Genomic DNA, 24,568 nt, shown 5'->3' on the forward strand with positions numbered 1-24,568 from the left:
CCGCCTGCCTCTGCCTCCCGAGTGCTGGGATTAAAGGTGTGCAACACCACGCCCCACTATTTACTACTTTTGATTATTGGTTTGGGCCTGAAGATAGCTCCAGATCGCTGCCCTCCCCTTCCACTAGGATGACATAACCTTTGATGCCAAAGCCTTTCCAGCAATAAGTCTTGCATAGTAAGTGTTTATGCGCTGAACTGGTATACTATTTATGCTTGTTTCTTTCACACATACGTAAAAAACATATCTAAGACATCTTGCTTAACATTCTTAAGTAGCTGTCGTCCACTATTATTCCTGTCTCTTCCTCCACTTTCATTTCAAGCATTCCTCCATGATTTCTTAAAGTTATAAATTTAAATGTAACTTGCAGTTTCCACCCCTTGAAAGTCCTTGCTTCAAAGATAAAATCATCCAGGATAAGACAACACATGGGGGAGGGTTGGGTGTTGTATATTAGTAACACAGGCCATGCCTGTTATTCCAGCTCTTAGAAGGCTGGGGCAGGCAGGATGACCGAGTTAAGAGGCCACCCTGGGCTACAGAGGGAGACCCTGTCTCAAAAACAAAACAAAACCAAACCACAGAAGCACAGCACCTACAATTATGCACTATACTCAATATGGTAATAAGTAACTATGGCTGGGTTATGTATACCTTAGCCTATACTTTTTACTATTAGAGTGTACTCCTACTTATAAATAAAAATGTACTGGAAAATAGTATGCCACATTAGTCCAGCAGCAGCTTCATCCATCTGATATTTGCCCTGTCTCCTAAAAGCATCAAGTGGCCATGTCAAATGGCTGACCTATATACCTTCTAGATTTGTGTGAATTCTGTCCTAAGGATACATTTTGAGAGTGTATCCCTGCTAAGCAACACACATGCCTGAAAAGAAATATATATTTAATTCTCTTAATAATTCGATCAGGTAGGTAGTTATCACCTTCATTTCGCAAACAGAGAAAAGAGACCTAACAGGTTCTATACACTTGCCAGGGTAAGTGCAGACAGCAGAGTAAGTGGCTCCAGGACCCACACCACCCCCCTGTTGTTTCACTACCTTCATCTGAGGTTCACTCAAGGTTTGGCTTATCAACTTTTCTACAGGTGTCTGTTGGCTAAGCCAATAGAACAAAAGAAAGCCATTCCTCACACTGAGGAGAGGAAATGCAGCAGACGAAGGTGTGGAGTTCCAATCTCATGCATTCAGTGTTAATTACATGCACTCTTCCTGTTGGAATCTCTCTAAACTCTGAGTTAGGGTAATGCGAGCACTGACCAGGATGTGATCTACTCGGTCTCTTTTCTTCCGTCCAAACTTCATCATTTTCTGCCAATCTGTTTTGTGGTTTGGCTCCTTCTTAAGACTAAACAGTTTGAGTACTTCAGTTGTTATGAAGTGCTGTTGAAATGAGAGGGAGAGAAGTAAACCACAAGCATACATATCCTTAGAGTCACATGCTTACAACTCATAGACAGATTTATGCTCATAGATTATTTCTGGTAGAAGAACACGGTTTAATTCCTCTTACAATATGGAGGGGAAAGCATCTCAAACACTTTTAACAAGTTTGTTTCTATAGAACATATAAAAGTAAAACCAATGGTGTATCTTTAAAGAAAAAAAATCACTTCAGAGTTGAGTTTTTTTTTTTTTTTTTTTTTTTTTTTTTTTNTCCTGGAACTCACTTGGTAGACCAGGCTGGCCTCGAACTCAGAAATCCGCCTGCCTCTGCCTCCCAAGTGCTAGGATTAAAGGCCTGCGCCACCAGGCCCGGCTCAGAGTTGAGTTTTTAAAAGAACTACTGCTCTTTTAAGAATAAACACTTTACTTATGTGTTTATGTGTGCACATATAAGCATATTCCCATAGGAAGCCAGAGGAGGGTGCTGGATTCCTTGGAATTGGAGTTACAGTCTGTTGTGAGCCACCCAACATGGGTGGATGCTGGGAACTGAACTTGGGTCCTTGGTAAGAGTAGAACACATGCTTAACTGCTCAGCTCTCTCCAGCATGTCACTGCTAACTTTAAAGCAGAAAAACTGGTGAAGAAAACCTAACATGTACCTCTGACTTGGAAAGGCCAGTTAGGAGAATACTGCACTAGAAGAGCTCACGCCTCCATCTCAAACATTATATGAAATACTGACAATGCTTCAGAAAGAGGAGGCATGGCAAAGTTCTGCTGCCTTGTTTTGGTTTTTGAGATAGAGTATTTTTACTTTGTGGCCCAGGCTGGCCTCAAACTCACTGTAATCCTTATGCCTCAGCTTAGATATGCTGAGATTGTAGCCATGTGCCACTGCATCTGAAGCACGGTAGCTAATCAACCATCCTTAAAAATTCATTTCAAGTTAAAAATATTAAAAACTTAATTAATATTAAAGTGAGTATGCAGTGTATACTCTATGCTTCATGTATACACATATGATATACAGTATCTAGTCTATGCTTCATGTATATACATGTGATATGCAGTTTAATGATGGCCTTTATATTATGTGTCTTATCTTATTTTAGCTTATTATGTTATTAACAATTTATTTTTTATTATTTTTGAAGGTATTTCAATAAATAATGATCTCAGTGAAGGAGAAAGATATATTTATAAATCAGAATCATTGGACAAGATTCTCAAACTGTTGATGTGAGCCCCAATTCTACTACTCTGTCTGTAGACAGGCACATGATGTACTCAAGAGATGTATTAACTTGGATGAGTAGAAGGTATAAAACATGCTGTGTACTGTGAAAATGTCTCTGTGAAGGATCAGATGTAAGTAGCTCAGGTTCTGTGGGCCGCATGGTCTTTGCCATCTACCTGCTATCTACTAACTGTAGCAGGTAGATGGCTGCAGCAGAAGAGCAGTAAGCACAAGGCCGTCTGCCTGTGGTCCAACAGCACTTGACTGGTAAAGGCTATGGCTAGATAAAGCCCATGGCTTCTAGTTTGCCAGCCTCTGACCACACATAACATAGCTTATAGATAAATTGATGTCTGCAAGCATAAAATCTTTTTACAAGACTTTTTAGGATTAAGAAAGTTTGAAAAACTCAACTCCTAAGCCTCATTGCTCAAGAATAACCCTGGGATCGACAGTATTAACTGCACACTTGAGAGCAGAATTTCAGGCTCCTTCCTTAAAAGCTCCATTTTAAACACCCCAGATGATTTTTATGAACATAATTAACTCTGAGAAGTACTGCTCTGAAAAGAAAGCTTCTGTAGCCAGACCTGGTGGCTCAAGGATGTTGTTATCTTAGCATTTGGGAGTCTCAAAGACAAAGGACTATGACTATGACTTCAAAGTCAGCATAGGCCCTATTTCAAACAATACACAACAAAAACAACATCAAAACTTGCTGACAGAAGAAAATACATGAACATATGGGATGGACTACACCAGTATGCATGTACACCAGTATGCATGTTAGACACTGACTGTCCAGTGTCTAAAGGCCAGGAGTCAATACTCCGGTTCGCAGTAACCCTCTATTACCCTTGACTCCATGAACAACTACTCATGTATATATAGACAAGCCCCACTTCTATGTCATTTATAGATCTGTATAAATAAGCAGGAAACCAAAGGAGATAACTGAGAATTTGCAGCTTACCTTGATTTCATCAAGGTTACTTGGATTTTTCACACGTCGGAAATAACTAGAATTGATTCTGCATGGCTTCATCCAGACAGGCTGATTCAAGTTGGGATCCTCAGCAAATATTTCCTCAAAAATCTCTTTTGTTAAATCAAAAACCGCCTTAACAGAGAGAAAAGAAAAGAAAGGGGCAAAAAAGAAAACAACAGTAAGAAAGTGGTGGAGAATCCAAATTTCAGACAATGGGTAGGAAGAGACGAACAAGGGTATTTTTGTTACCTGTTTGTAGACTCTTCTACTTGTGCTGCCTATGTCTAGACCTTTGCTGGCACCACCAAGGAACTTGGTAGGAATGCTGAGGCCATGAAGGTCCTGACCCAACTCTTTCCATTTCCAAAGCTCCTCTGCTGCATTATGGACAAGGCTTTCTACTTCTTCTGCTGTATGGGGAACTGCCAATAATGTCTCACATGGCTTCTGGGGTACTCGCTTAGGTTCTGCCATTAGAGGTACAATTGTTTCTTCTGCTTTATTCTTTTGGATCTTGTGAGAAGAGCTCAAGCCAAAATCTTCATCAAACCAGTCTTGATCATCTAATGCACTCAGGAACTCTCGGCTGATCTCAAGTTCAGCAAGTCTCTTAGCTAGCTCTTCCTGCCCACTGGCACCAAACACTGGGCTCTCCTATAGAAATAAACATTCAAATAAAGGACCATTTAGTGACTTCACCTTACCTAACAGCTTTTGAAAGATAAAGCACACCTGTTACTTATGTGTTTTAATATCTTTGTAAAAAATGTAAAATTACAATATAACAGTTGCTGATGAATAAGAAAATCTATCTTCTTTCCACCCTTCTGCTTATATAAACCTAGTCTTTAAATTTTATAATAAAATATTTATTCATTAGTTTGTTTTTTTCCTTTTACATATTATTAATCATTCTATTTCTGAAGGACTATCACTAGGATTCTGACATGGGAAATGAAAACTCTTACCTTTGGTGATTATCTGGCTCAAGTTAATCAAAATCATTCCTTTCCTTAGTTATTCATGGGCAGCCTACACGGCTGACAGTCTGAGTCTATGTCATAGAGGCTCTACTTCAATTTTATTAGAATCATCACCTCAACTGCTAATCTCTGTAGGGTACTATAACTGAATAGACAGGTGAAAGAGACCTGGGTTGAGAACCACTGGGAAGTTCCAAGGAATGTGGAAGGAGATATAACATGTGGACTGTATACAGGGGTCATCAACAGAGTAGTTTAAAAGAAGTTTCATTTCCCACAACCTGACAGTGTTTATGACAACCCTATGGTGACTACTCATGACATAACAGAGGGCAATTATACTTCAGACAGAAAAATAGCCACAAGTTCTCTAAAAACAGTTTCTAATAATCAGCAGGCTAGGAAAATGTCCACCCCAAACAGAACTGGTGGACGCTACAAGGAAGGTAATCAGGCCCTTCTCTAGATAAATACTCACGGGTCTGGGACACATATCAGGAGAAGAAATCTCTTCTTTTTCATCTTCCAATTCAGACCTTAAAAAGCAACTTGGAACACTGGGTGATTGTTCCTCAATATTTTGGGGTAGGTCTTGGGGTGGTACCTTCCTCTGGTCAAGAAATCCCTGATTGCTAAGCTGGATTTTCTCATTTCTAGCCTTTTTGACTTGTTGTAGTTGACTAACTGTGTCTTTCACAAAGACTTGGAGTAAACTGTCTGTTAGTAAGCTGACGGTCTCTAGTTGCTGCTTTGACTTTTTTTCTTCCCTTATTGATGACTTCAGCTGAGCTTCTAATTGGTTTTTTTCTCTTGTTAAAAGATCCAGAAGAGGGGTAGAGGGCTTTTCCAAAACTTCAGAATAAAAGTTCTCTCCCTTCTCTGCAAGCTGCTGTTGCTCTGATTCTCCAGAAAATGTGTTTTCTGGAGCAGTAGCACCTGCAGCAGCAGGAACACTTTCTGTGGCATCAGAAACAAGGACTTTGTTCTCTTTACAAGAAATCAGAGGATCTACTGAAGACTGCTGGTGACCATGGACCTCTAGGACCTCAGAAGTGTCTCTTTCTATGTTAAGGCTTCTATCTTTATTCACTGAGGCATCTGTACCATGCATACTAGGTAGCGATTTCTCACAAAAATATTCAGCTATATTGTTTTCTCTGTCCTTTAGACATTTTATATCTCTCTGCTCTTGATTATAGAGTTGGTACTGTTCTTCTGAGTAAGACTCTTCATCTTCATTTATGTCTATATCATCAACGTTTTCTAGAAGGTGAGATATCTTTTGAGGAGGAGCAAAAATACCATGCTTGTCTTTGCACACAAAATACACAATCCCGTCATAGGTCCCATTGTTGTTTCCTTCAGGCTTGTCCAGCTCCACTCCAGCCCAGAACCCTTTAGCAAAGTCAGTCTCACCTTTGAACCGAAGAGTTCCTGGCTGGACACTGCCGATCAAAACCCTATCCCCAATGTGGAAATCTAGTAGCTCCTCTGTGGCAGAAACTGCAGCCAGGGGAAGGGGCTCAGTGTCCCCCTGCTCGTCCCCCTGCTCGTGCCCCACGTCGCTGCGCTCCTTACTCTTCATGAGCTCTGTGGGTGACCTGAGCTCCAGTAGTCTCTCAGAGTGAACACCACTGTGCACAGAGAGGCTTTTCTCACCGAGACACTCACTGATCTCCTCCTCGCTTCCAGACCCAGTGGTTCTACTTCTGGAGCTCCTTGTGAGCTGTGACTTATCTCTGTGAGACTGAGAGTCTTTCCTGAGCGACGGTGATGACACCTCAGAGTCATCTTTACTAATCTCGTCAGCAGAAATCCCTTTCTTGAAAGAAGACACTTCAAAATCTTCAGAGTAGGATGACTCTTTAGGAACAGAAAGGTGTCCTGACAATGTGGAGTCCCCATTCTCTCTGCACTCTTGCTCAGGGACGCCTCCTGCTGACTGGATGTCGTGACTGCTGGCATCTGTACTTTGATTAGACTGGTCCTCTTTTAGTGCTTCCTCTTTTTCATGAAAGGTTTCCGTGGCTGGTTTAACTAAGTCTCGCTGCACATCTGCAGAGTCTGAGGGAAGCTCTTTATTGGACAGGGTTTCAGAGGGCAAGTCTAGTTTCAGAAGGACTTCAGACCCCCTTGACTGCTTACAACAGGCATCTTCAACCTCACTGCTCTCCAGTTTCATGGATTCGATTTCTTGTATTTCTGATTTCTGACTAGCATCTTCAGCCTTAGCCTCTGACACACCATAAATCCAATCAGGTGCATTTAATTCCTTCCCAGGAGATAACGAGGGTGCGCTTTCAAGAGGATCTCTAGACTCTGTCTGTGCTTTTCTAGATGACAGAACTGGAGATGAAGCTTGCAGATGTTCTATCCAGCTGTCCAACTCAACCCCTCTCTTTGCATATGCAGATAGTGACCTTTCTGAGATGGCTCTCTCAGAACATGATAATGAAGAATCTTAAAGAAAAAAAAAACCATAAAATTATTTAATCACAATCTTTCAGTTCTGAGACCCAAAATTTCAACTAAAGCCAACTCTCAGTTAAGAAAGCTCTGCTCAATAAATATCTGATTATCACATGAGGTTATTTTTTTATTTTTTTAAAAAATTGTATTAAGAATAAATAGAAAGATTAAAAAATTTTAAGTTTGGAATAATTTATAAAGTAACAGGGACTAAGTTTATGACACCATTATTCAACATGCTCGTTGGGAACATGACCATGGGAAAGCAGGCTATATAAAGAATGTTATGTCTTCAAGCAGAAGAACATGGTGGGGATATACTATTATTCTTAAAAATAAATTTTTGATAGCGAGAGAGATGGCTTAATGGTTAGGAGAATTTGCTATTCTAGTGGAGGACCCAGGTTCACTTCCCAGTACACACAACCATCTGTTAACTCCAATTCCAGGGGACCTGATGCCCTTTCCTCAGGCATGAGACACACATGTGATGCACAGGCATACATGTAGATAAAACATCCATAATATAAACAATAAAACATTTTTAAATTGTAACAAAATTTTCTGGAGACCCTAAGTTCTCTAATGTGTGTGTATATGCAAGAGAGAGAGAGAGAGAGAGAGAGAGAGAGAGAGAGAGAGAGAGAGAGAATATATGAGATTATGTCTGAAAATGTATGACTTTAAGGGCTAAAGTAGAAAACTAAGAAGAAAGTATGTTATAATGAACTAACAACTCAGAAATTAGGTTTTGTATTCAAATCTCTACCATTAATGGCAGGAAAGTAGCTTTTATTTGCCTCAGTTTAGTTTCTTCATATGATTACATTTTAATTTTAGTAATCATTTTCTAGTAATTGTTATCTTTGAGTTAAACTGAAAAAAGCGACATATGAGTATTTATCACACTATATAACAGATAAACAATTATCAGGGAAGAATTTAAAGATGTTAATAGTATGCAGCTATTTGATTTTCATATCTCCCTTTTTATCAGAAATGTGGGACAATAAAAACTGGCTTAAAAAGAACTGAGTGCGGGAACATAAGTTCCCAATAGACACTGCCTTGGGCTTCTAACATAAAGGGCTGACTTGAGCCCAAGAGTTTCTCTTCAGAGTAAGCAACAATCCAACCCTGTCAGTAACCAGTCTGAGATAAGTGCCAGGAGTCTAACCTGGAAAGACATTACATGCTCTTAAGTGCTCAGCCATCTCACAGCCCCAGAAATTCACTATTGTAGAGGTGGAATTCTATAGGCCTTACACTATGTCTACACAACTTCTTTCTTTCAGGAACATACCAACATGTTCAGCAATGGACGCCAAGGACCCTCTGGAACGCTCTGACTCTGTTACAGATTTCCAAGTTTTTGCTGTTTCAGATCTGAAGTGGAAAAAGTAATAAGATGAAATATAATGCAGATACTGCATGACTGACAACAGTAAGTAGGCATCCTTAGACAAGTCTCCCCTCCTCCCTCAGCAGGTACTTCTCCTGTTTCTGACTCTTGTCACTCTCTGTGGATGAACTCAATGAGACAAGCAGAGACCATCAGGCATTAGATAGCTTACCTTGTCTTTTTAGCTACATATTTCTAGATTTCTAACCATTCAACTTCCTTTCCTGCTGCTCTCTGAAGACAAAAGGCATGTCTTTTATATTCCTTTCCTTGTTTTATATGTATATCTCAATCATTAGAATTAAAAAAAAGAATACACACACACACACACACACACACACACACACACACACACACACACATTCTCTCTCTCCCTCCCTCCAGTGACTTGCTCCATACTGACCACACCCACACTGACCACACCCCCAGCCTCTCCTTGTTCACCAGCTTCCTGCCACGCTGGTTGCTTTCTGCCTTTTGCTTATAATAACGTAAATGTTGCTATTTAGTTTATTTACTACTTGCAGCCCCCTTTTCTCGAAATGCATGCTTTTCCAGCTTTATCTACCCTCTATAATGTGTGTATCTGACACCCATACAACTCTATTTGTATGAATCATAACATCTCAAAATTACACTTAAAACCTAAATCCTAAGTTTCCCAAGAACCTCTTTGCTTTTAGGATAATGAAAGCCTAGCTCAACTGACTAAGAAATACAGGAGCCTTTGACTTCCTGTTTCCCATCCAGCACTTTAATTAGAGAATATCACTTCCTAGAAATTTCTAAAGTATATCTTCTTCTCTCATCACTGCTGTTTATTTGAGGCTTGGCTTAGACTGCTTTTCTTTTGGCATCTAAGTCTATTTCTTCTAATCTTTACTTATTATTAAAGTCAGAAAGCTCTCTGAATACAAATATCTTCTGATGTTGGAGACTGAACATAGGACTGCACATAAGCTAAATGTGATGATATTCTACTGGTGAGCAATATCCCTACTAACTGCTGGTTTAAAAAAAGATCTACTACCCTGATTAAGAAAGCCGTTCAGTAGGTACTTTATTTGCTTATGTGTATCCCAGGCTGACCCTGAGCTTGCTAATGTAGAGGGGGTGACCTTGAACTTCTAAGCCTGCTTTACTTCCTTAGTGCTGAGATTACAGGAGCTGGAGTTACAGATGGTTGTGAGCCACTCAATTTGGGTGCTGGGATTGAACTTGAGTCCTCTACAGGAGCAGTGTGTGTTCTGAATTACTGAAAAATCTCCCTAACCCTTGTTTGTTTCCTTTCTTCCTTCCTTCCTTTCTTAAAGAAATGCGTGTGGATGTTTTGCTGCAATGTATGACTGCTGCAGAGGCTACAGATGCCAGAAGAGGTCTATCAGACTCCCTGATCTTAGGTTTACAGACTGCTGTGTGTAGATTTGAACAGGGTCCTCTGAAAGAGCAGCCAGTGCTCTCAAACGCTGAGCCATCTCTCCAGCATCTTAGATGAGGGGCTGGATAATACATAAAAGTTGCACTATGCATATCAGGCTGACTCACTCACTATGTAGCCTAGGTTGGTTTAGAACTCATGATCCTTAACCTCCTGAATGCTGGCATTTCAGGCAGGAAACACCACACTCAGTAAAGCAGTTTCGTTTGTTTCTGTTTTCTTTACTAATGGAGATAAAAATCCAGAGTCCTGTGCATGGTATACAAGTGCTCCACCATGAAGCTGTCCCAGCCTTCAAAATCCTTTAAAAACAACTTTAAAGGCACACATCTCCCAGTATAATGTGAACATGAAGCCTTCCCAATGTGGCTTTTCCTTATTTCTCCAGTCTCTCTGAACTCCAGCAGTACCCAATCACATTTACCTGTTTTTTTTTTTCTTCTCTTCGTCATTCTTCTATTCGTCACGCTTCTCTTCTATTCACTTTCACATATGCCTGTTTCTCAGAAGCCTCTTACCCACTTTCCCAACCATTTAACTGTTATAACTTGACTTTTTAATCTAGTATAATAGATATTCTACTATTGCTATATAGTCCCTTGTATATTTTTTAATGGATATATAATATTCTATTACCTGAATAGAACCATAATTTTCTGAAATATTTCACTCATTTTTGGAATTAAAGATCATTTCCAATGTTTTATAAATATAAATGAATGTTATGATAAACACAAAGTTTGTACTTAGTGCAAATAGGAATTTTTGATATGACATATTTTATCAAGCTAATTTTTTAGACACAGGGTTGAGGAGTTGAAGATTGCAGGTGTTCTAAGACACTGCCTTATTTTCCAAGGATCCACATGCAGCTCTCTGCTCCTGCCACAGTGCTGCAGACTGGCTCTCGCTGCACCACCTAGTGCAGGTTTACAACACACAGTGCAATGTGCACTTCCTCAGTGACTGTGCACTTGTCATGTGTAACACTTTTATGTGCAAGAAACAAACAGTATTTTTACTTGTATCATTTACTGTTAGTTAAATGATCATTTCTACTAAAGATCTTTCCTTATCCATTATCAAGTAAATCAGAATATATGCAAGTTTTAAAAGTTCTTACCTGTGTAGAGGCTGTGACTTGACTTTGGGTTTTTCGGATGTGGAGGAGAGAGTTTTCATTGGAAATTTGGGTGTTGGAGATGTGTCCAAATCTTGGCTGAGTTCACCTTCAGTTTTCTTAATGAATTCATCGTAAGTCTAAGTTTGGAAGAGTTAGAGAAGTTATTATGCACAATGTTCTAAAGGGTATTTTAAATTGTAAGAATATTTAAAAATTTTAAATAGCATAATTTAAATATTCAACTAGTAAAAAGACAGACTATAAAGATCCCCTCCCTGCTCCCTGTCACATCTTCACCACTATAGAAAATGAAGCAAGAAATTATAGTTTCAATCCAAAAAATTATGAGTGATAACCACCCAGGCACGCTGAAATCTTTAACTTGTTATATGCTACTTTCTACAGTATACATTATTATTTTGTGGCTTTTGGGGGTGTGCATTGGGGATTGAGGCTGGTAGCTTTAGCTGACCTAGAATTCACTATGTAGAGCAGGACTTGAATTCACAGAGACCCATCTGCCTCTGCCTCCTCCTAGTACTGGGACTAAAGACTTGAGCTACAATACCCTGCCTTGTATGTTGTTTTGTTTCTGAGGTTCACTGGCTGTAAATTTCTTAAGAAATAGAAGTTAGGGGAAATTGAGTACAACTAGTCAGAAGGTCAGAATCACTACCACTGCTGCCTGGTTATTAAAATACCCACTCTTTACTAACCACCAGAACTTTAATACATCATAACTATCATTAGTATGGCATTTAAGATGGACCCTCTCTCTATTACATGTCTCTTCCATTTGGAGGGCTAACCTCACTTGTATAACTATTGTGTGTAGTAGCTCAAAATAAAAGCTCAGCACTTTTTATTCAGGCTGTATTTATGTCTGGCCTAAACTAGACTAAAAAGATTTCTAGTCAATACATCTTTATAGAATGAAAGAATGATAGATTGATCCTTGCTAATTATTACAAATTCTTAATGTTTGGACCACAATCCCTACTAGATAGGTAGATAACTCTTATCTTCCCTATTATCTTCATCGGAATTACCAATGATTTGACAAATTTTAGTATTATCATTAACTAAACATATATAGCATGCTGGCCCATCTAGCTAGGTCTATATAGAAGGTATAGCTACTCAGATCTAAAAGCAATACCAATCTAATTTAGTTTATTAAATCTATGATCAATAAATCTTTTATCATATAAATTGCCACATATATTTATTTCTCTATGACATAATGTCCCTTTCATTTGTACTTAGCTACTCAGCCAAGTGTTGAGTGAGATGAATCATGTGGCACTTTTCTTAGACATTTTCTATCAATGAAATATTCTTTACAACTTTGTAACATTTTTTTGAGACAGGATTTGGGATGTAGCACAGGCTAGGCTCAAACTTGAGATCCTCCTGCCTCAAATTCCCAAGTACTAGAATTATAACAATGAGCATTTTTTTAGCAACACTGTTGACTCTTATTTCCAGTATTATTTTAATGGTGCGCAGCTGCATGACCAATCAGATAAAGCTCAAATTTCTTAGTCTAGCCATTAAGTTCCTGAATGTCACCTCCACTTTTGAACTTTCCCCCACTGCTTTCCCACATGAACTCCCAGCATAGCCACTGCTTATTCTAAATTCCCTAGAGCTAGAGGTGCAGTATATAGCTCAGAATGATCTGGAACTCACTATGTGGGTCAGGTTGGATTTGAATTCCCATTTCTACTTCAGATTCCTATGCTGCTTATAGGAATGTGTGGCTATCTAGGGGTGGTTATTTATTATAACCACTCTTCTGACTTCAAAACACTATTTACCATGCCTGCTCTGTCAGCATGTGATGCACCCATGCTAATGTTTATTATTTCCACATTTATTAAAAGGCCTATTTTCATGGGAAAACATAGAATTTGGAATTAGAAATATTTAAAAATCCTGTCTTTATCATTTGTAGACTGTGTGTCCCTGGATCTTTAATCTTATTGAAACTCAGAGGCAATACCCATACTTCACTGCTATGAGGATTAAAGAAAATGCATTCAATTATCTGAGTTCCTGTCATATAGAAATAGCCATTTTAATTTTGTAAGGAAGTTAGTCAATGGGTAAAAATTAAAAGGACAGATAATTTGGTTCAACACAATACACTTTCTCACACTTGGTAAACTTGAAGGCCTAACAGTTTCAAATGTTTTGAAAATTTGAAAGTGTCCAGGCAGAAGCGGTGACAGAGGACAGACTGCTGTCCTAGCAGGAGTTCAGATGGATTTTATGATGAATACCGTGACTTAGGGCAAGGAGGCTAGGCAGCAGGGAGAGGTTGTAGGGAGGCAGGGGAGGCTGGGGGAAGGAAAGAATGAAAAGGAAGAAAGGCAAAAGAGGCAGGGAAAGGGGGGGGAGAGGAAGATTGACAGACAGAAAGAGACAGAGAGAGAGATGTAGAAAAATCAGCCAGAGGCAGTAATCGCCAGGAGACTGTGCGGATAATACAGATAAGGGGTCTCAGAGCCCAAGCCAGGCCCTAGACGAATGGCAGCAGGAAGGGAATAGAACAACGGGGCCTTGGTAGAAGACTATCAGGGAGCCGGGACTACACGAGAAGACAGGAGGAGGACAGCAGCAAAATCAGGCTTCATATCAGGCAGAACATGGAAGGCTGCGAGAGATTAGGAGGGAAGCAACTGATGCTATCAATTAGGAGCTATCCAAAAATAGCCCAAGGGTTGTGTGGCCTTCTTGCTAGAACAGACTGGCAACAACAGTGTGAATATATAGATCTATCTATTTGTCTATTCATCCATCTTAATGTTTTTAAGAGATTATACATAATCTTTTTTATCACCATAATCTTTTCGAGACATAGTTTTTCTGTGTAGCTCTGGCTGTCCTGGGACTCGTTCTGTAGACCAGGCTGGACTTGAACTCAGAGATCCACCTGTCTCTGCCTCCAGAGTGCTGTGATTAAAGGCGTGCACCACCACTGCCTGGCCAGTACCATTATCAGGAAAATTTTTATTTTAATATTTAATATTTAGTGTAATACTTTAGATATCTTTGGCTTTGTTTTGAAAGATGATAAAATGTGCACTACATGACTACTTTATTGCAATAAACACCTGAGCTTCTCGCAGGAGCTCCCCTTGCCCACTGACCCATGTCCCCTCTCACCTCCAGCTGTCTGAGTAGACTGGCTTCCTGGGCCTTTAGTCTTTCCTTCTGTCGTTTCCTCTGCTCCCTCTTCAGCTGTTCCACCACTGACTTCCTCTTCCGCAGCTCATCCTTCAGAGCTCTGATCCTCCCTTCAATGTCACTCTGGTCAGATGTGGTTTCTGAGAGAAACAAAACCTTCTAATTAATTTTAACAAAGAATAAAATTAACTCAGTAACTAATAAGGAAAAGCTATAATGCTTAAAGTTAATATTTAAAATTTTAAAAATTGAGCTTCTGAAAAATGTTATTAATAAAATACATGCTTGCTTTTCCAAGATCTTCCTTTTGCTTTAGTCTTTCTAATTGTGTTTCTGATTTCTAATGGTACTATTTGCTTGTTTTTATTTATAATTACTGTGAAAACTGTGTCTGTGTGTGCATGATGTGTGTGCATGAGTGCGGATATATGTGTGGAGGCCAGAGGACAACCTGTGGGAGTTGATTCTCTCCTACTGTGAGTTCCAGAGACTGACCTCAGGTTGTCAGGCTGGGAAGCAAGGATTCTTAACTACTGAGCAATCCTGTCAGCTCACTATTTGAAGCTGTAAGTACATTTTGAAAAACCGTATCTTAGCAAGATACATAAAGTTTAAATTTTTATGTTAGTAAAATTTGTACTTTCTGTAAAAATTGACTTCTGCTAGCAAGATGTTCATATAACTGTCCTTCTTAGATATTAATACATGCTGTTATATTTTTAAAGTCAAATTAGGATAAAATAGAATTTTACATTTTTGAAAGTGAATCATTAACTGAAGTCTTATTATTACATACAATAAAGAGAAATGCCCTACTATTGCTTTGAAGGCTTTACAAAGTACTAAAGTAAACCTGATGAAAACGTGTTTCTCCCCAGTACTTTATTTCTGCACATGCGAGGCCTAGTCATGGTAACTACACAGGGAGGCAGCTCATTATAACCCGTCCTACAGAGGCTAAGGGAACAGACAGGCAGCATTCAAAGCCACTGCTTACTTCATTGCACACAGAAATACCACAGTACATAAGTGAGTATTCCCACACCTCTTAGAATCACACACTGATGGCATTTCCATACACTCAGTACTCTCATACTGGAAACCTCAGACTCAGATGTGCACTGTTTCATCTTGACACTAGGTTATCTTAGATTAAATTACCTAAGAAACCATCCAAACGCAGAAAGAGTACTGTCTCTTTAAAATTGTGTGAACCCATTATCTGGGCTCCGAAGAAAAGCCAAGTTCCCATGATCTCTAAGCACTGATGTAACGTGTACTAAAACCAGCAGTGTCGGGAGGAGGGCATCTGAGCACCATCTTCACGGGCTTCCTCTTAACTTTTGAAGAAAATAAGTGGTTTTAAGTTAAAAGCTCTAAGCACTTGGGGCTTTATATTCATATGCTGTAGTCTGAGTTAAATTAATCATCTTTCCTAACATTGACTTCTGTGGCACATGCCTGTAGTTCCATCCCTGGGAAGGTAGGAGGAGGCCAGCCTGGCCTACATGTGATCTGTCTCAAAAAACAGAGTTAAACCAGGTGTAGTGGTACACAGCTTTAATCCTAGTACTCGGGAGGCAGAAGCTTTGTGAGTCTGAGTCTAGTTTGATCTATATAGTGAGTTCTAGGACAACCAGAGCTACTTTCAAGATCCTGACTTGAAAACAAAACAAAACAACAATAAACAAAACCCTCAAGAGTTATTTATGTGCCTTTAAAATTGAGATGTTACCTTGTGTAGTGGCTATTCCTGGTTGTCAACTTGACTATATTTGAAATGAACTACAATCCAGAATTGGAAGGCTCACCAGTGAACCTAATCTGGAGGCTGGGAGATAGAAGTTTCTGATGTGGATCTTGGTATGGAGATCTTGAGACACAGTGGTGATTGAATCCAGAAGATTAAGACAGGGAGTCCAAGGTCATCTGGGATTAAAGGTGTGGTGGCACACACCTTTAATCTGGGCTACACCTTCTGCTGGGGACCATATAAGGACATTGGAAGAAGGGAGTCTGGCCCTCGCTCTTTTGCCTTCTTGCCGTGTGGGACTCAGCAACTGCTGGATCCTTGGACTTCAATCCATAGCTACTACTGAACCATTGTTGGGATTTGGACTGCAGACTGTAAGTCATCAATAAATTCCTTTACTATATAGAGCATATCTGTAAGTTCTGTGACTCTAGAGAACCCTGACTAATACACCTTGTTAAATGTAGGAGACCACATGTAAACTTTGCTCTCCACATGATTTTGAATCAATATATTTTTAAAACTGTGAACATTTAAGACTATCTAGATAATCAATTACCAGAAAGAGTTCAATTATGGTATATTATCTACCTTTTAAAAATTTTGTGTGTTGGGGGGGGGGTTCGTGTGTGTGTGGCTGTACATGGATATGTTTAGTGGAGGTCAGGATTCAACCTTGGGTGTTTTTCTTCAGGCACATCCAACTTGTTTTCTGAGACATGGTTTCTTCCCACACCATGTCTAGACTGGCTGGCCAATGAGCCCCAAGCACCTATCTCCACCTGCCCTGAACTAGCATTACGAGCTCATACCACTATGCCCGTTTCCTTTATACATGGGTTCTAGGAACGGGAACTGAGGTCTTCATACTTGCAACAAGTACTTCCCTTATTAAACTGCTTCCCCTGTCCACTTCCTCTCAGAGAAACAAACCACTTTTACTTTAAAAGAAAAAAATAAAACCAAATCAACAACAAAATCCTCCAAAACAAAACAACAAAACACTAATGTCTTTTAAGTTAAGAATGAGCTCAGTTGGCAATATACGCTTATCAATATAATTAATATGGCAATACTCAATATTACCTTCATTTTCCTCATAATTCTAATAAACACAACACTTTCCCTTTAGCTATGCTTCTCCAGACCAACAAACCCCTGACGCCTTGCAAGGCAGAAGCTATTCAGTCTTTCAAAATCAATATCCAACAGAGACATGAACAGGGAGAGGTATAAAAAAACCCAGAATGCTCAGATTGCCATCCATAGGCTACTGTTTCTCTACATGGCTCCTTTGAGATTTGTGTTATCCTGTTCCACAACCTTCTCACCTCATGGTTACAAATAACTCATTGGAAAAATTAATAAACACCCACCACATGCAGCAATCAACAGTACCCATGAGGCACTGGTGTTACAAATGTTAAGAAAACAGAACCTGCCGCCAGGAGTTCAATCCAGACCTGGTAAGCCAGCTGATCTACCAGCTGTGCTGTGCACGTATGGCACACTGAAGTCCAGAGTGCTGTAGAAACACACAATCACTGTAGGACATGGACACACAGAAAGTAATGTTTGGAGAAATAAATGTCTACTAACACAAGAGAATAAAATTAGTTACAATTTGTGGAATCAAGGATATAATTATCAATGATAACCACTGTGCTATATGAGTTAATCTTGGCCATACAAAGCAACAAAGGATACCGAGTGCTAGCATGTGGTCAAAGCTTATTAAGAGAATTCAAAAACAAAAGAAGAAACTCACTGCAGCCTTACCTGACTGTGTCATAGACAGTGACTCATCTGACCAACTGTAATAGGGTTGGTGAGACTTGACAGGCAGATGACAGTGTCCTTCAGTCCTATGACTTGCTTTGCTAGATTCTTGCTTTGACATAGATAAGCAACTTTTGGGAGGTGACTGTTCAAACAGGAAAGCAAACAGGAATTATTTTGTCATACAACTGAACTTATATTTAAATCTGAGATACAACCAAGTAAAGATAACAATTACAATGTTTTAAAATGTATTTATTTATTCCCTGTATGGCGGTGCACTATGAGCATGGCTAGTGCCTATGGAGGCAGCAAAGGCTGCGGAATCCCCTGCAACTACAGTTACTGCCATGTGGGTGTTGGGAACTGAACCTGGTTCTCTGCAAGAGCAGCAAGTACTCTTTTTAAAAGTATAACATTTTCATATCAAATAAACATCAAATTTAATAATTTATATAATAGTTGAATACATTAAATTTTAGCACAATTTTATAATTTCACAAAAGGTAAAAAAAAGGAGTTTAAAAAACATTATTGGAAACCACCTAGATGTCCCTCAACTGAAGAATGGATAAAGAAAATATGGTACATCTACATAATGGAATACTATTCAACTATTAAAAACAAAGACATCATGAATTTTGTGGGCAAATGGATAGAACTTGAGAATATCATCCTGAGTGAGGTAACCCAGACCCAAAAGGACGCACATGGTATGTACTCACTTATAAGTGAGTATTATCCATAAGATACTGGATACCCATGCTATATTCCACAGACCCAGAGAAGGTAAACAAAAAGGAAAGCCCAAACAAGGAGGGAATATAATACTTGTAGGATGAAGATTGAGGAAGGGAACTGGATGGGAGAGGGGATTGAGGCGGGGGGTCAGGCTCAGGTGTGGGGAAAGACATGAGGGGTGGCCAGATGGCCATGAGAATGGATGGAAATCCCCACCTGGCAGGGGTGGGAGTCATCTAGAGGACGAGACAGAGACCTGGGATAGGGGAGGTGCCTAAGAATCAACGGGGTGACCTTAGCTGAAACTCATAGCATTGGGGATATGGAACCTAGAGGTCATCTCCTATAGCCAGGGCAGGAAACCCAATGGAGCAATAGGGACACCAACCCACCCACAAAACTTTCAACCCAAAAAATCTATCCTGTCTACAAGAAATGGAGCAGAGACTGAGTGAATGACCAACCAATAACCAGCCCAACTAGAGACCCATCCCATGGGCAAACACCAATCCCTGACACTACTAATGTTACTCTGTTATACTTGCACGCAGGAGTCTAGTATGGCTGTCTTCAGAGAGGCTCCACCTAGCAGCTGAATCAGACAGATGCAAAGACTCACAGCCAAACAATGGATGAAGGCTAGGGACTCTTATGAAGAGTTGGGGAGAAGAATTGAGGGCCCTGAAGGGGATAGGAACTCCATAGGAAGACCAACAGAGTCAACTAATTTGGACCCTTGGGGCTCTAAGAGTCTGAACCAGCAAACGAAGAACACACGGGGGCTGGACCTAGGCCTCCCTGCACATATGCAGCAGATGTGTAGCTTGGTCTTCATGTGGATCCCCAACAACTGGTGCAGAAGGCTATCCCAAAAGCTGTTGCCTAGCTACAGAATATGTTCTTCTAGCTGGGCTGCCTTTTCTGGTCTCAGTAGAAGAGGATGTGCCTAGGTCTACAGAGACTTAATGTTCCAGAATTGGATGATATCCACGGGGACTCCATCCTCTCAGAGGAAAAGGGCGGATGGGGGAGGGACTGTGGGAGGTGTGACTAGGAGTAGGGGCAGTAATCAGGATATTAAGTGAATAAAAAAATGAAACCCTTTTCTTTTTCTTCTTTAATGCAATTTCTTGATTAGCATAAGAATACTGGGCTTCATTATATTTTAGTTATAATTCATTATAATTATATTAAGTTTATATATATCCTATATATTCAATATTATATATAATTTAAGCCATGTTCTCATTCTGAAGACTAGGGCTGCTCTTGCTGAGGACCTAGATTCAAATCCTAGCACCCACATGGTGGCTCATTACCATTTGTAACTCCATAATGTCCTCTTATGGTTTCCTTGGGTACCAGGACACAAATGGTGCAGAGACACACATGTTAGCCAGACACCCATATACATGAAGTAACAATTTTAAAACAAAATTCTAGCCATAGATGTTTCTATCCATATTTTTAAAATTAAGGAGATTTTCACATGGGCCAGTCACATGGCTCAGCAGAATCAGGCACTTGTTGCCGTCCTACAGCTTGAGCCTGACTGCCAGTCCATGTGCTTTAGGGGAACACGGACTCCTATCAGTGTCCTCTGACTTTGACATGCAGAAACATGCACACTAGCACATATGTAACTTTCTTCAGGAAAGAAGCTTTACTGTTACATTTGTTAGTGTTTCATATTGCTATGCTGATGTCTTAGTCTTGTAGAAATCAGTTTTAAAAACGGGCAAGTTTGAGTTTTTATCTTTCTATGAAATACAAATAAAAGAATATTATTATTCTAATAATGCCCAGTGTAATAATGGAAAACCATTCATTTCAGATATTTTAAAGCAATATAATCATCACTCTTATTCTGATTATGAACTAGCAATTACTAACTAAATTATAGCAAAGAAACTTCGGTATGTTTTAAAGATTTTATGCTTTCTAAGTGTATTGGCTAGCTGTGTGTCAACTTGACACAGCTGGAGTTATCACAGAGAAAGGAGCTTTAGTTGAGGAAATGCCTACATGAGATCCAGCTGTAAAGCATTTTCTCAATTAGTGATCAAGGGGGAAGTTCTCCTTGTGGGTGGTGCCATCTCTGGGCTGGTAGTCTTGGTTCTATAAGAGAGCAGGCTGAGCAAGCCAGGGGAAGCAAGCTAGTAAAGAACATCCCTCCAATGGCTTCTGCATCAGCTCCTGCTTTCTGACCTGCTTGAGGTTCAGTCCTGCATCCTTTGGTGATCAACAGCAGTATGGAAATGTAAGCCAAATAAACCCTTTCCTCCCCAACTTGCTTCTTGGCCATGATGTTTGTGCAGGAATAGAAACCCTGACTAAGACACTAAGACAAAACAGATTTGCAAAAGAACTTGTTATGTTCACACAAATAGTCTTCAATACTCTGTCTGTGTGTGTTTATGTATGTTCGTGCACGTTGCACGCACATGCACCACATGCTAGTCAGAGGAACACTTGTGGGAGTGTGAGAGTTGGTTGTCTCTACTCTGAGAATCAAAGCCAGGCCATCAAATGGGGTAGTTAACACCCTTTTCACCCACCCACTGAGCCATCTTACTGCTTCTCTTACAGACTTTAAAAATCCCTTCCCATGTAAGTGGTTTTTATGTCCACTTGACACAACCTAGAATCATCTGAGAGGAGGGAACCTCAACTGAGAAAACGCCTCCATAAGCTAGTGCTGTATGAAGCTTGTAGGGCATTTTCTTAGTTAGTGATCATGGGGAAGGGCCCAGCTCACTGGTGCTACCCTGGGGAACAAGCCAGTAAGCAGCACCCTCCGTGGCCTCTGCATCAGCTCCTGCCTCCAGCTTCCTGCCCTGGGTGAGTTCCTGCTCTGACTTCCTAAGATGATGAACAGTGATTTGGAAATGTAAGCCAAATAAACCCTTTCCTCCCAACGTTCTTTTGGATATGGTGTTTCATTACAGCAATAGTAACTCTAATTAAGGTACTATCTCCTTAATATTATTAGACTTGACAGAGTATAATTTTGACTGCTACTAAAGCTAAATTCATATACTTATAAATATAAGCTTATTAAAAGCTTTATTTCTCTCCAAATGTTAAATCCTGCATGTTATGATGATACAAGCATGGGTGTCAGTGCTGCCCTCAACAGGAATAATGTAACTATTAGTAATACCTTCTTAACACATTGGGTTTTTCTAAAGAAGTTTTAAGATATAAATAGTCATTAACTCACATGTTTACTAGGAGAGGTAGATTCTAGTTCCTGTGAAAAAACCATTTCCTCAGTAAGTATACTGTGCTCTGGACTCCCAGGCTGTGCCTGCACCCTAGACTCAGAAGGAACACATAAATCAGAAGGACTGCCAAGTTCTTCTGGGATACAACTTTCACTGTTCTGCGGAGAGTAAGAAGGCATTGGTGATCGCTCTTCACTTGCTAGTCCTAGAAACACAGGGTGAAAACAAAAAAAGTCCAATCTTTCTCAATGAAGAAGTTAACTTGTTACATTTTAGACTTGTTTTCAGCGTAAAACCACATTATTTAACATTTTCTAATAAACTATTAAAACACCACACACATACACGATGGTAATAACCTCACATGTATTAGCAATTTTGGCTGACACCATTGGAGAACAGATGTTAATCATGTATATCTATCCAGTGGTGATGGCTGACTAAATATGAGGGTGTACAGCAGTTATAACTCACAAACTGGAAAGTGCTTCAGTCACTTTGGAAAGTATTTTAGTGCTTTTTGAAAAGATGAAACAAATATTTTATGACCGAAAACTTCTACTCCTAGGTTATATTCCAGAGAAGTCTTAGTGTATACAGCCAATTTTTCCCATGCTGAGAGAAGCCCAAATGTACCATATTCATACAGCTGAGGTACTACAGAATGCTTGAATGAGACCTGAGGCTGTCCTTTGCCTTCCACATGCATGTGCAAGGCACACACACACTACTGTGTACACACATGCACACAGGCAGGCAGGCACCCACGCACGCACGTGCATACACATTCAGTTCCTCAATAGTTAAACTTCAAGAGGTTACCCAGTTAGATAACACACATGGATACAAAACACTGTGTCATGTCATAAAGTCCTCTTGGGCAATTAAGAAATTCATGGGAAATTAAGCTTAACAAAATCCAAATAAACTTGCCACTGTTGAACCTGATCTGTCACAATTACACAGCAAGGAAGTTCCTGTAAGGGACTACGTGGCATTGTGCAACTATTGGAGTACATCACTGCACAATGACAAGAGCATAGCAAACAGTGAACTACTTCTTTAATCTATTCTGTAACAATGTCTACCTTTAGAGAACTTAAGAGTCATTGTCACTATAGCCAGAGAGATGGCTCAGAGGGTAAAAGTGCTTGTCACTCCAGTCTGATAACCTGAGTTTGATCCTCAGTATATACAGTAGAAAGGGAAACAACTCCCAAAAGTTGTCCTCTGGCCTCCACACCTGCATTATGGTACGCTGGAGCTGCATTCACAAGTACTAAAACACCACACACATGCACAATGGTAATAACCTCACATGTTCTAAAACACCACACACATACACAATGGTAATAACCTCACATGTTCTAAAACACCACACAAATATATACACAAGATGAAAGTAACCTTAAATTTTAAAAATCATTATTGCTTAATTTCCCATTTCAATTTTGAAAAAAAAAAAACCTTTGATTTGTTGAGAAAAAAGATCACTGTTTTGGTACATTATTCTAAAAATGAAGGTTTCAGAAAAGTTCAAGAACATTTATTTATTGAACAGTATTCTATGAAAGGAAGGTAAATATCGTGAACTCCTGCTTGTAGGGACATCTGTCATGTTCCTACTTTTAACTTTTTAAGCTCCCTATTATTAAATAATAAAGTTCTTAACTAAACAGTACTGTGCAGTGACCTCCCTAGATGTCACTTGCCACTCTGGTACTTCTGCAGAAGACTTCCTTTTGGAAGTGAGTAGCTGCAAGAAAAAGGCTCCCTGCAGACTCTTGTGAAGGTAACTGTTGGTGACGACAGTCAAGTTAGTGATTTCCTTAGGGCGCTGCTTGGCTGTTTCCAAAGGTCTGTTAGCCGTGGACACTTGACACGTGACTCAGCTGGGCATAGAGTGAGCTTTAGCTGCTGCAATGAACTCCTGCTGACTGCTTTGGGCTTCTCTGTTATTTTTTTCCTGACCCTGTTGCTTATATCATCTTTACCTTATTAAGTAGTCCAAACTCAAAAGCTAGCTACTCTTTTTTTTTTTTTCGAGACAGGGTTTCTCTGTGTAGCCCTGGCTGAACTCACTCTGTAGACCAGGCTGGCCTCAAACTCAGAAATTCTCCTGCCTCTGCCTCCTGAGTGCTGGGATTAAAGGCGTGTGACACACACTTTTAATCACAGCAGTTAGAAGGCAGAGCAGGCAGCTCTCTGTGAGTTGGAGGCCAGCCTGGTCTACACCAGGACAGCCAAAGCTACACAGAGAAACCGTGACTCAAAAAACAAAACAGAGAACTGAACCTTGCTCTAACACTGAGTTAAATCCCCAACCCCCCAAATTGTTAATACTTAAATATTTTTTCCAGCTATAATTCCTAGTGTGGTAAATATAGATATGTATAAGCACATCTGCAGACACATGAACTAACGTTCTTTGTGGTTCTCAACAATTTTGACAAGTATAAAGAGGTCCAAGGCCAAAACCATCTGAGACCTGCTCTGCCAGGACACTTCCCAACTGTGAGTGCTAACTCATAGGTATGAGCAATGGGCTACAACCAGCAGTGTTCAGAACAGAACAGATAACATCAAAGATAAACATTTTGGTTAAGCAAAGAGTTTGAAACCTGCTGTACTATAAGTAGACATGCGATGTATGCTTCTATATACACACTCTACCTAACTATGCTAAAGATATCTATGATAATGTTTATAATAGAAATACTAAGTAAAAACAAACAAACAAACAAACAAAAACCCAGCCATGCTTCTATCAGGTAAAATGATACCTTGAACACAATTTTTTTCCTTTCCTTTCCCTTTCCCTT

At 39.8% G+C, this 24,568-nt stretch overlaps 1 protein-coding gene across 5 annotated transcripts in view; it reads right to left on the reverse strand.

Moving 5' to 3' along the window:
- Cep350 (centrosomal protein 350) overlaps nucleotides 1-24,568 on the reverse strand; it is a 132,764-nt gene that overhangs the window by 11,969 nt on the left and 96,227 nt on the right. For all 5 annotated transcript variants that reach the window (XM_029538209.1, XM_029538206.1, XM_029538207.1 and 2 more), the window contains 9 exons: nucleotides 21,743-21,951; nucleotides 17,779-17,923; nucleotides 14,226-14,386; nucleotides 11,055-11,191; nucleotides 8,395-8,477; nucleotides 5,101-7,082; nucleotides 3,889-4,293; nucleotides 3,625-3,771; nucleotides 1,286-1,408 (listed from right to left, as the gene is read on the reverse strand). In XM_029538209.1, the coding sequence (XP_029394069.1) occupies nucleotides 1,286-1,408; nucleotides 3,625-3,771; nucleotides 3,889-4,293; nucleotides 5,101-7,082; nucleotides 8,395-8,477; nucleotides 11,055-11,191; nucleotides 14,226-14,386; nucleotides 17,779-17,923; nucleotides 21,743-21,951 (3,392 nt within the window). The remainder of the gene's footprint in view (nucleotides 1-1,285; nucleotides 1,409-3,624; nucleotides 3,772-3,888; nucleotides 4,294-5,100; nucleotides 7,083-8,394; nucleotides 8,478-11,054; nucleotides 11,192-14,225; nucleotides 14,387-17,778; nucleotides 17,924-21,742; nucleotides 21,952-24,568) is intronic.

This window comes from Mus pahari, chromosome 5 (assembly GCF_900095145.1).
Source record: "Mus pahari chromosome 5, PAHARI_EIJ_v1.1, whole genome shotgun sequence".
Taxonomy (NCBI): Eukaryota; Metazoa; Chordata; class Mammalia; order Rodentia; family Muridae; genus Mus; species Mus pahari.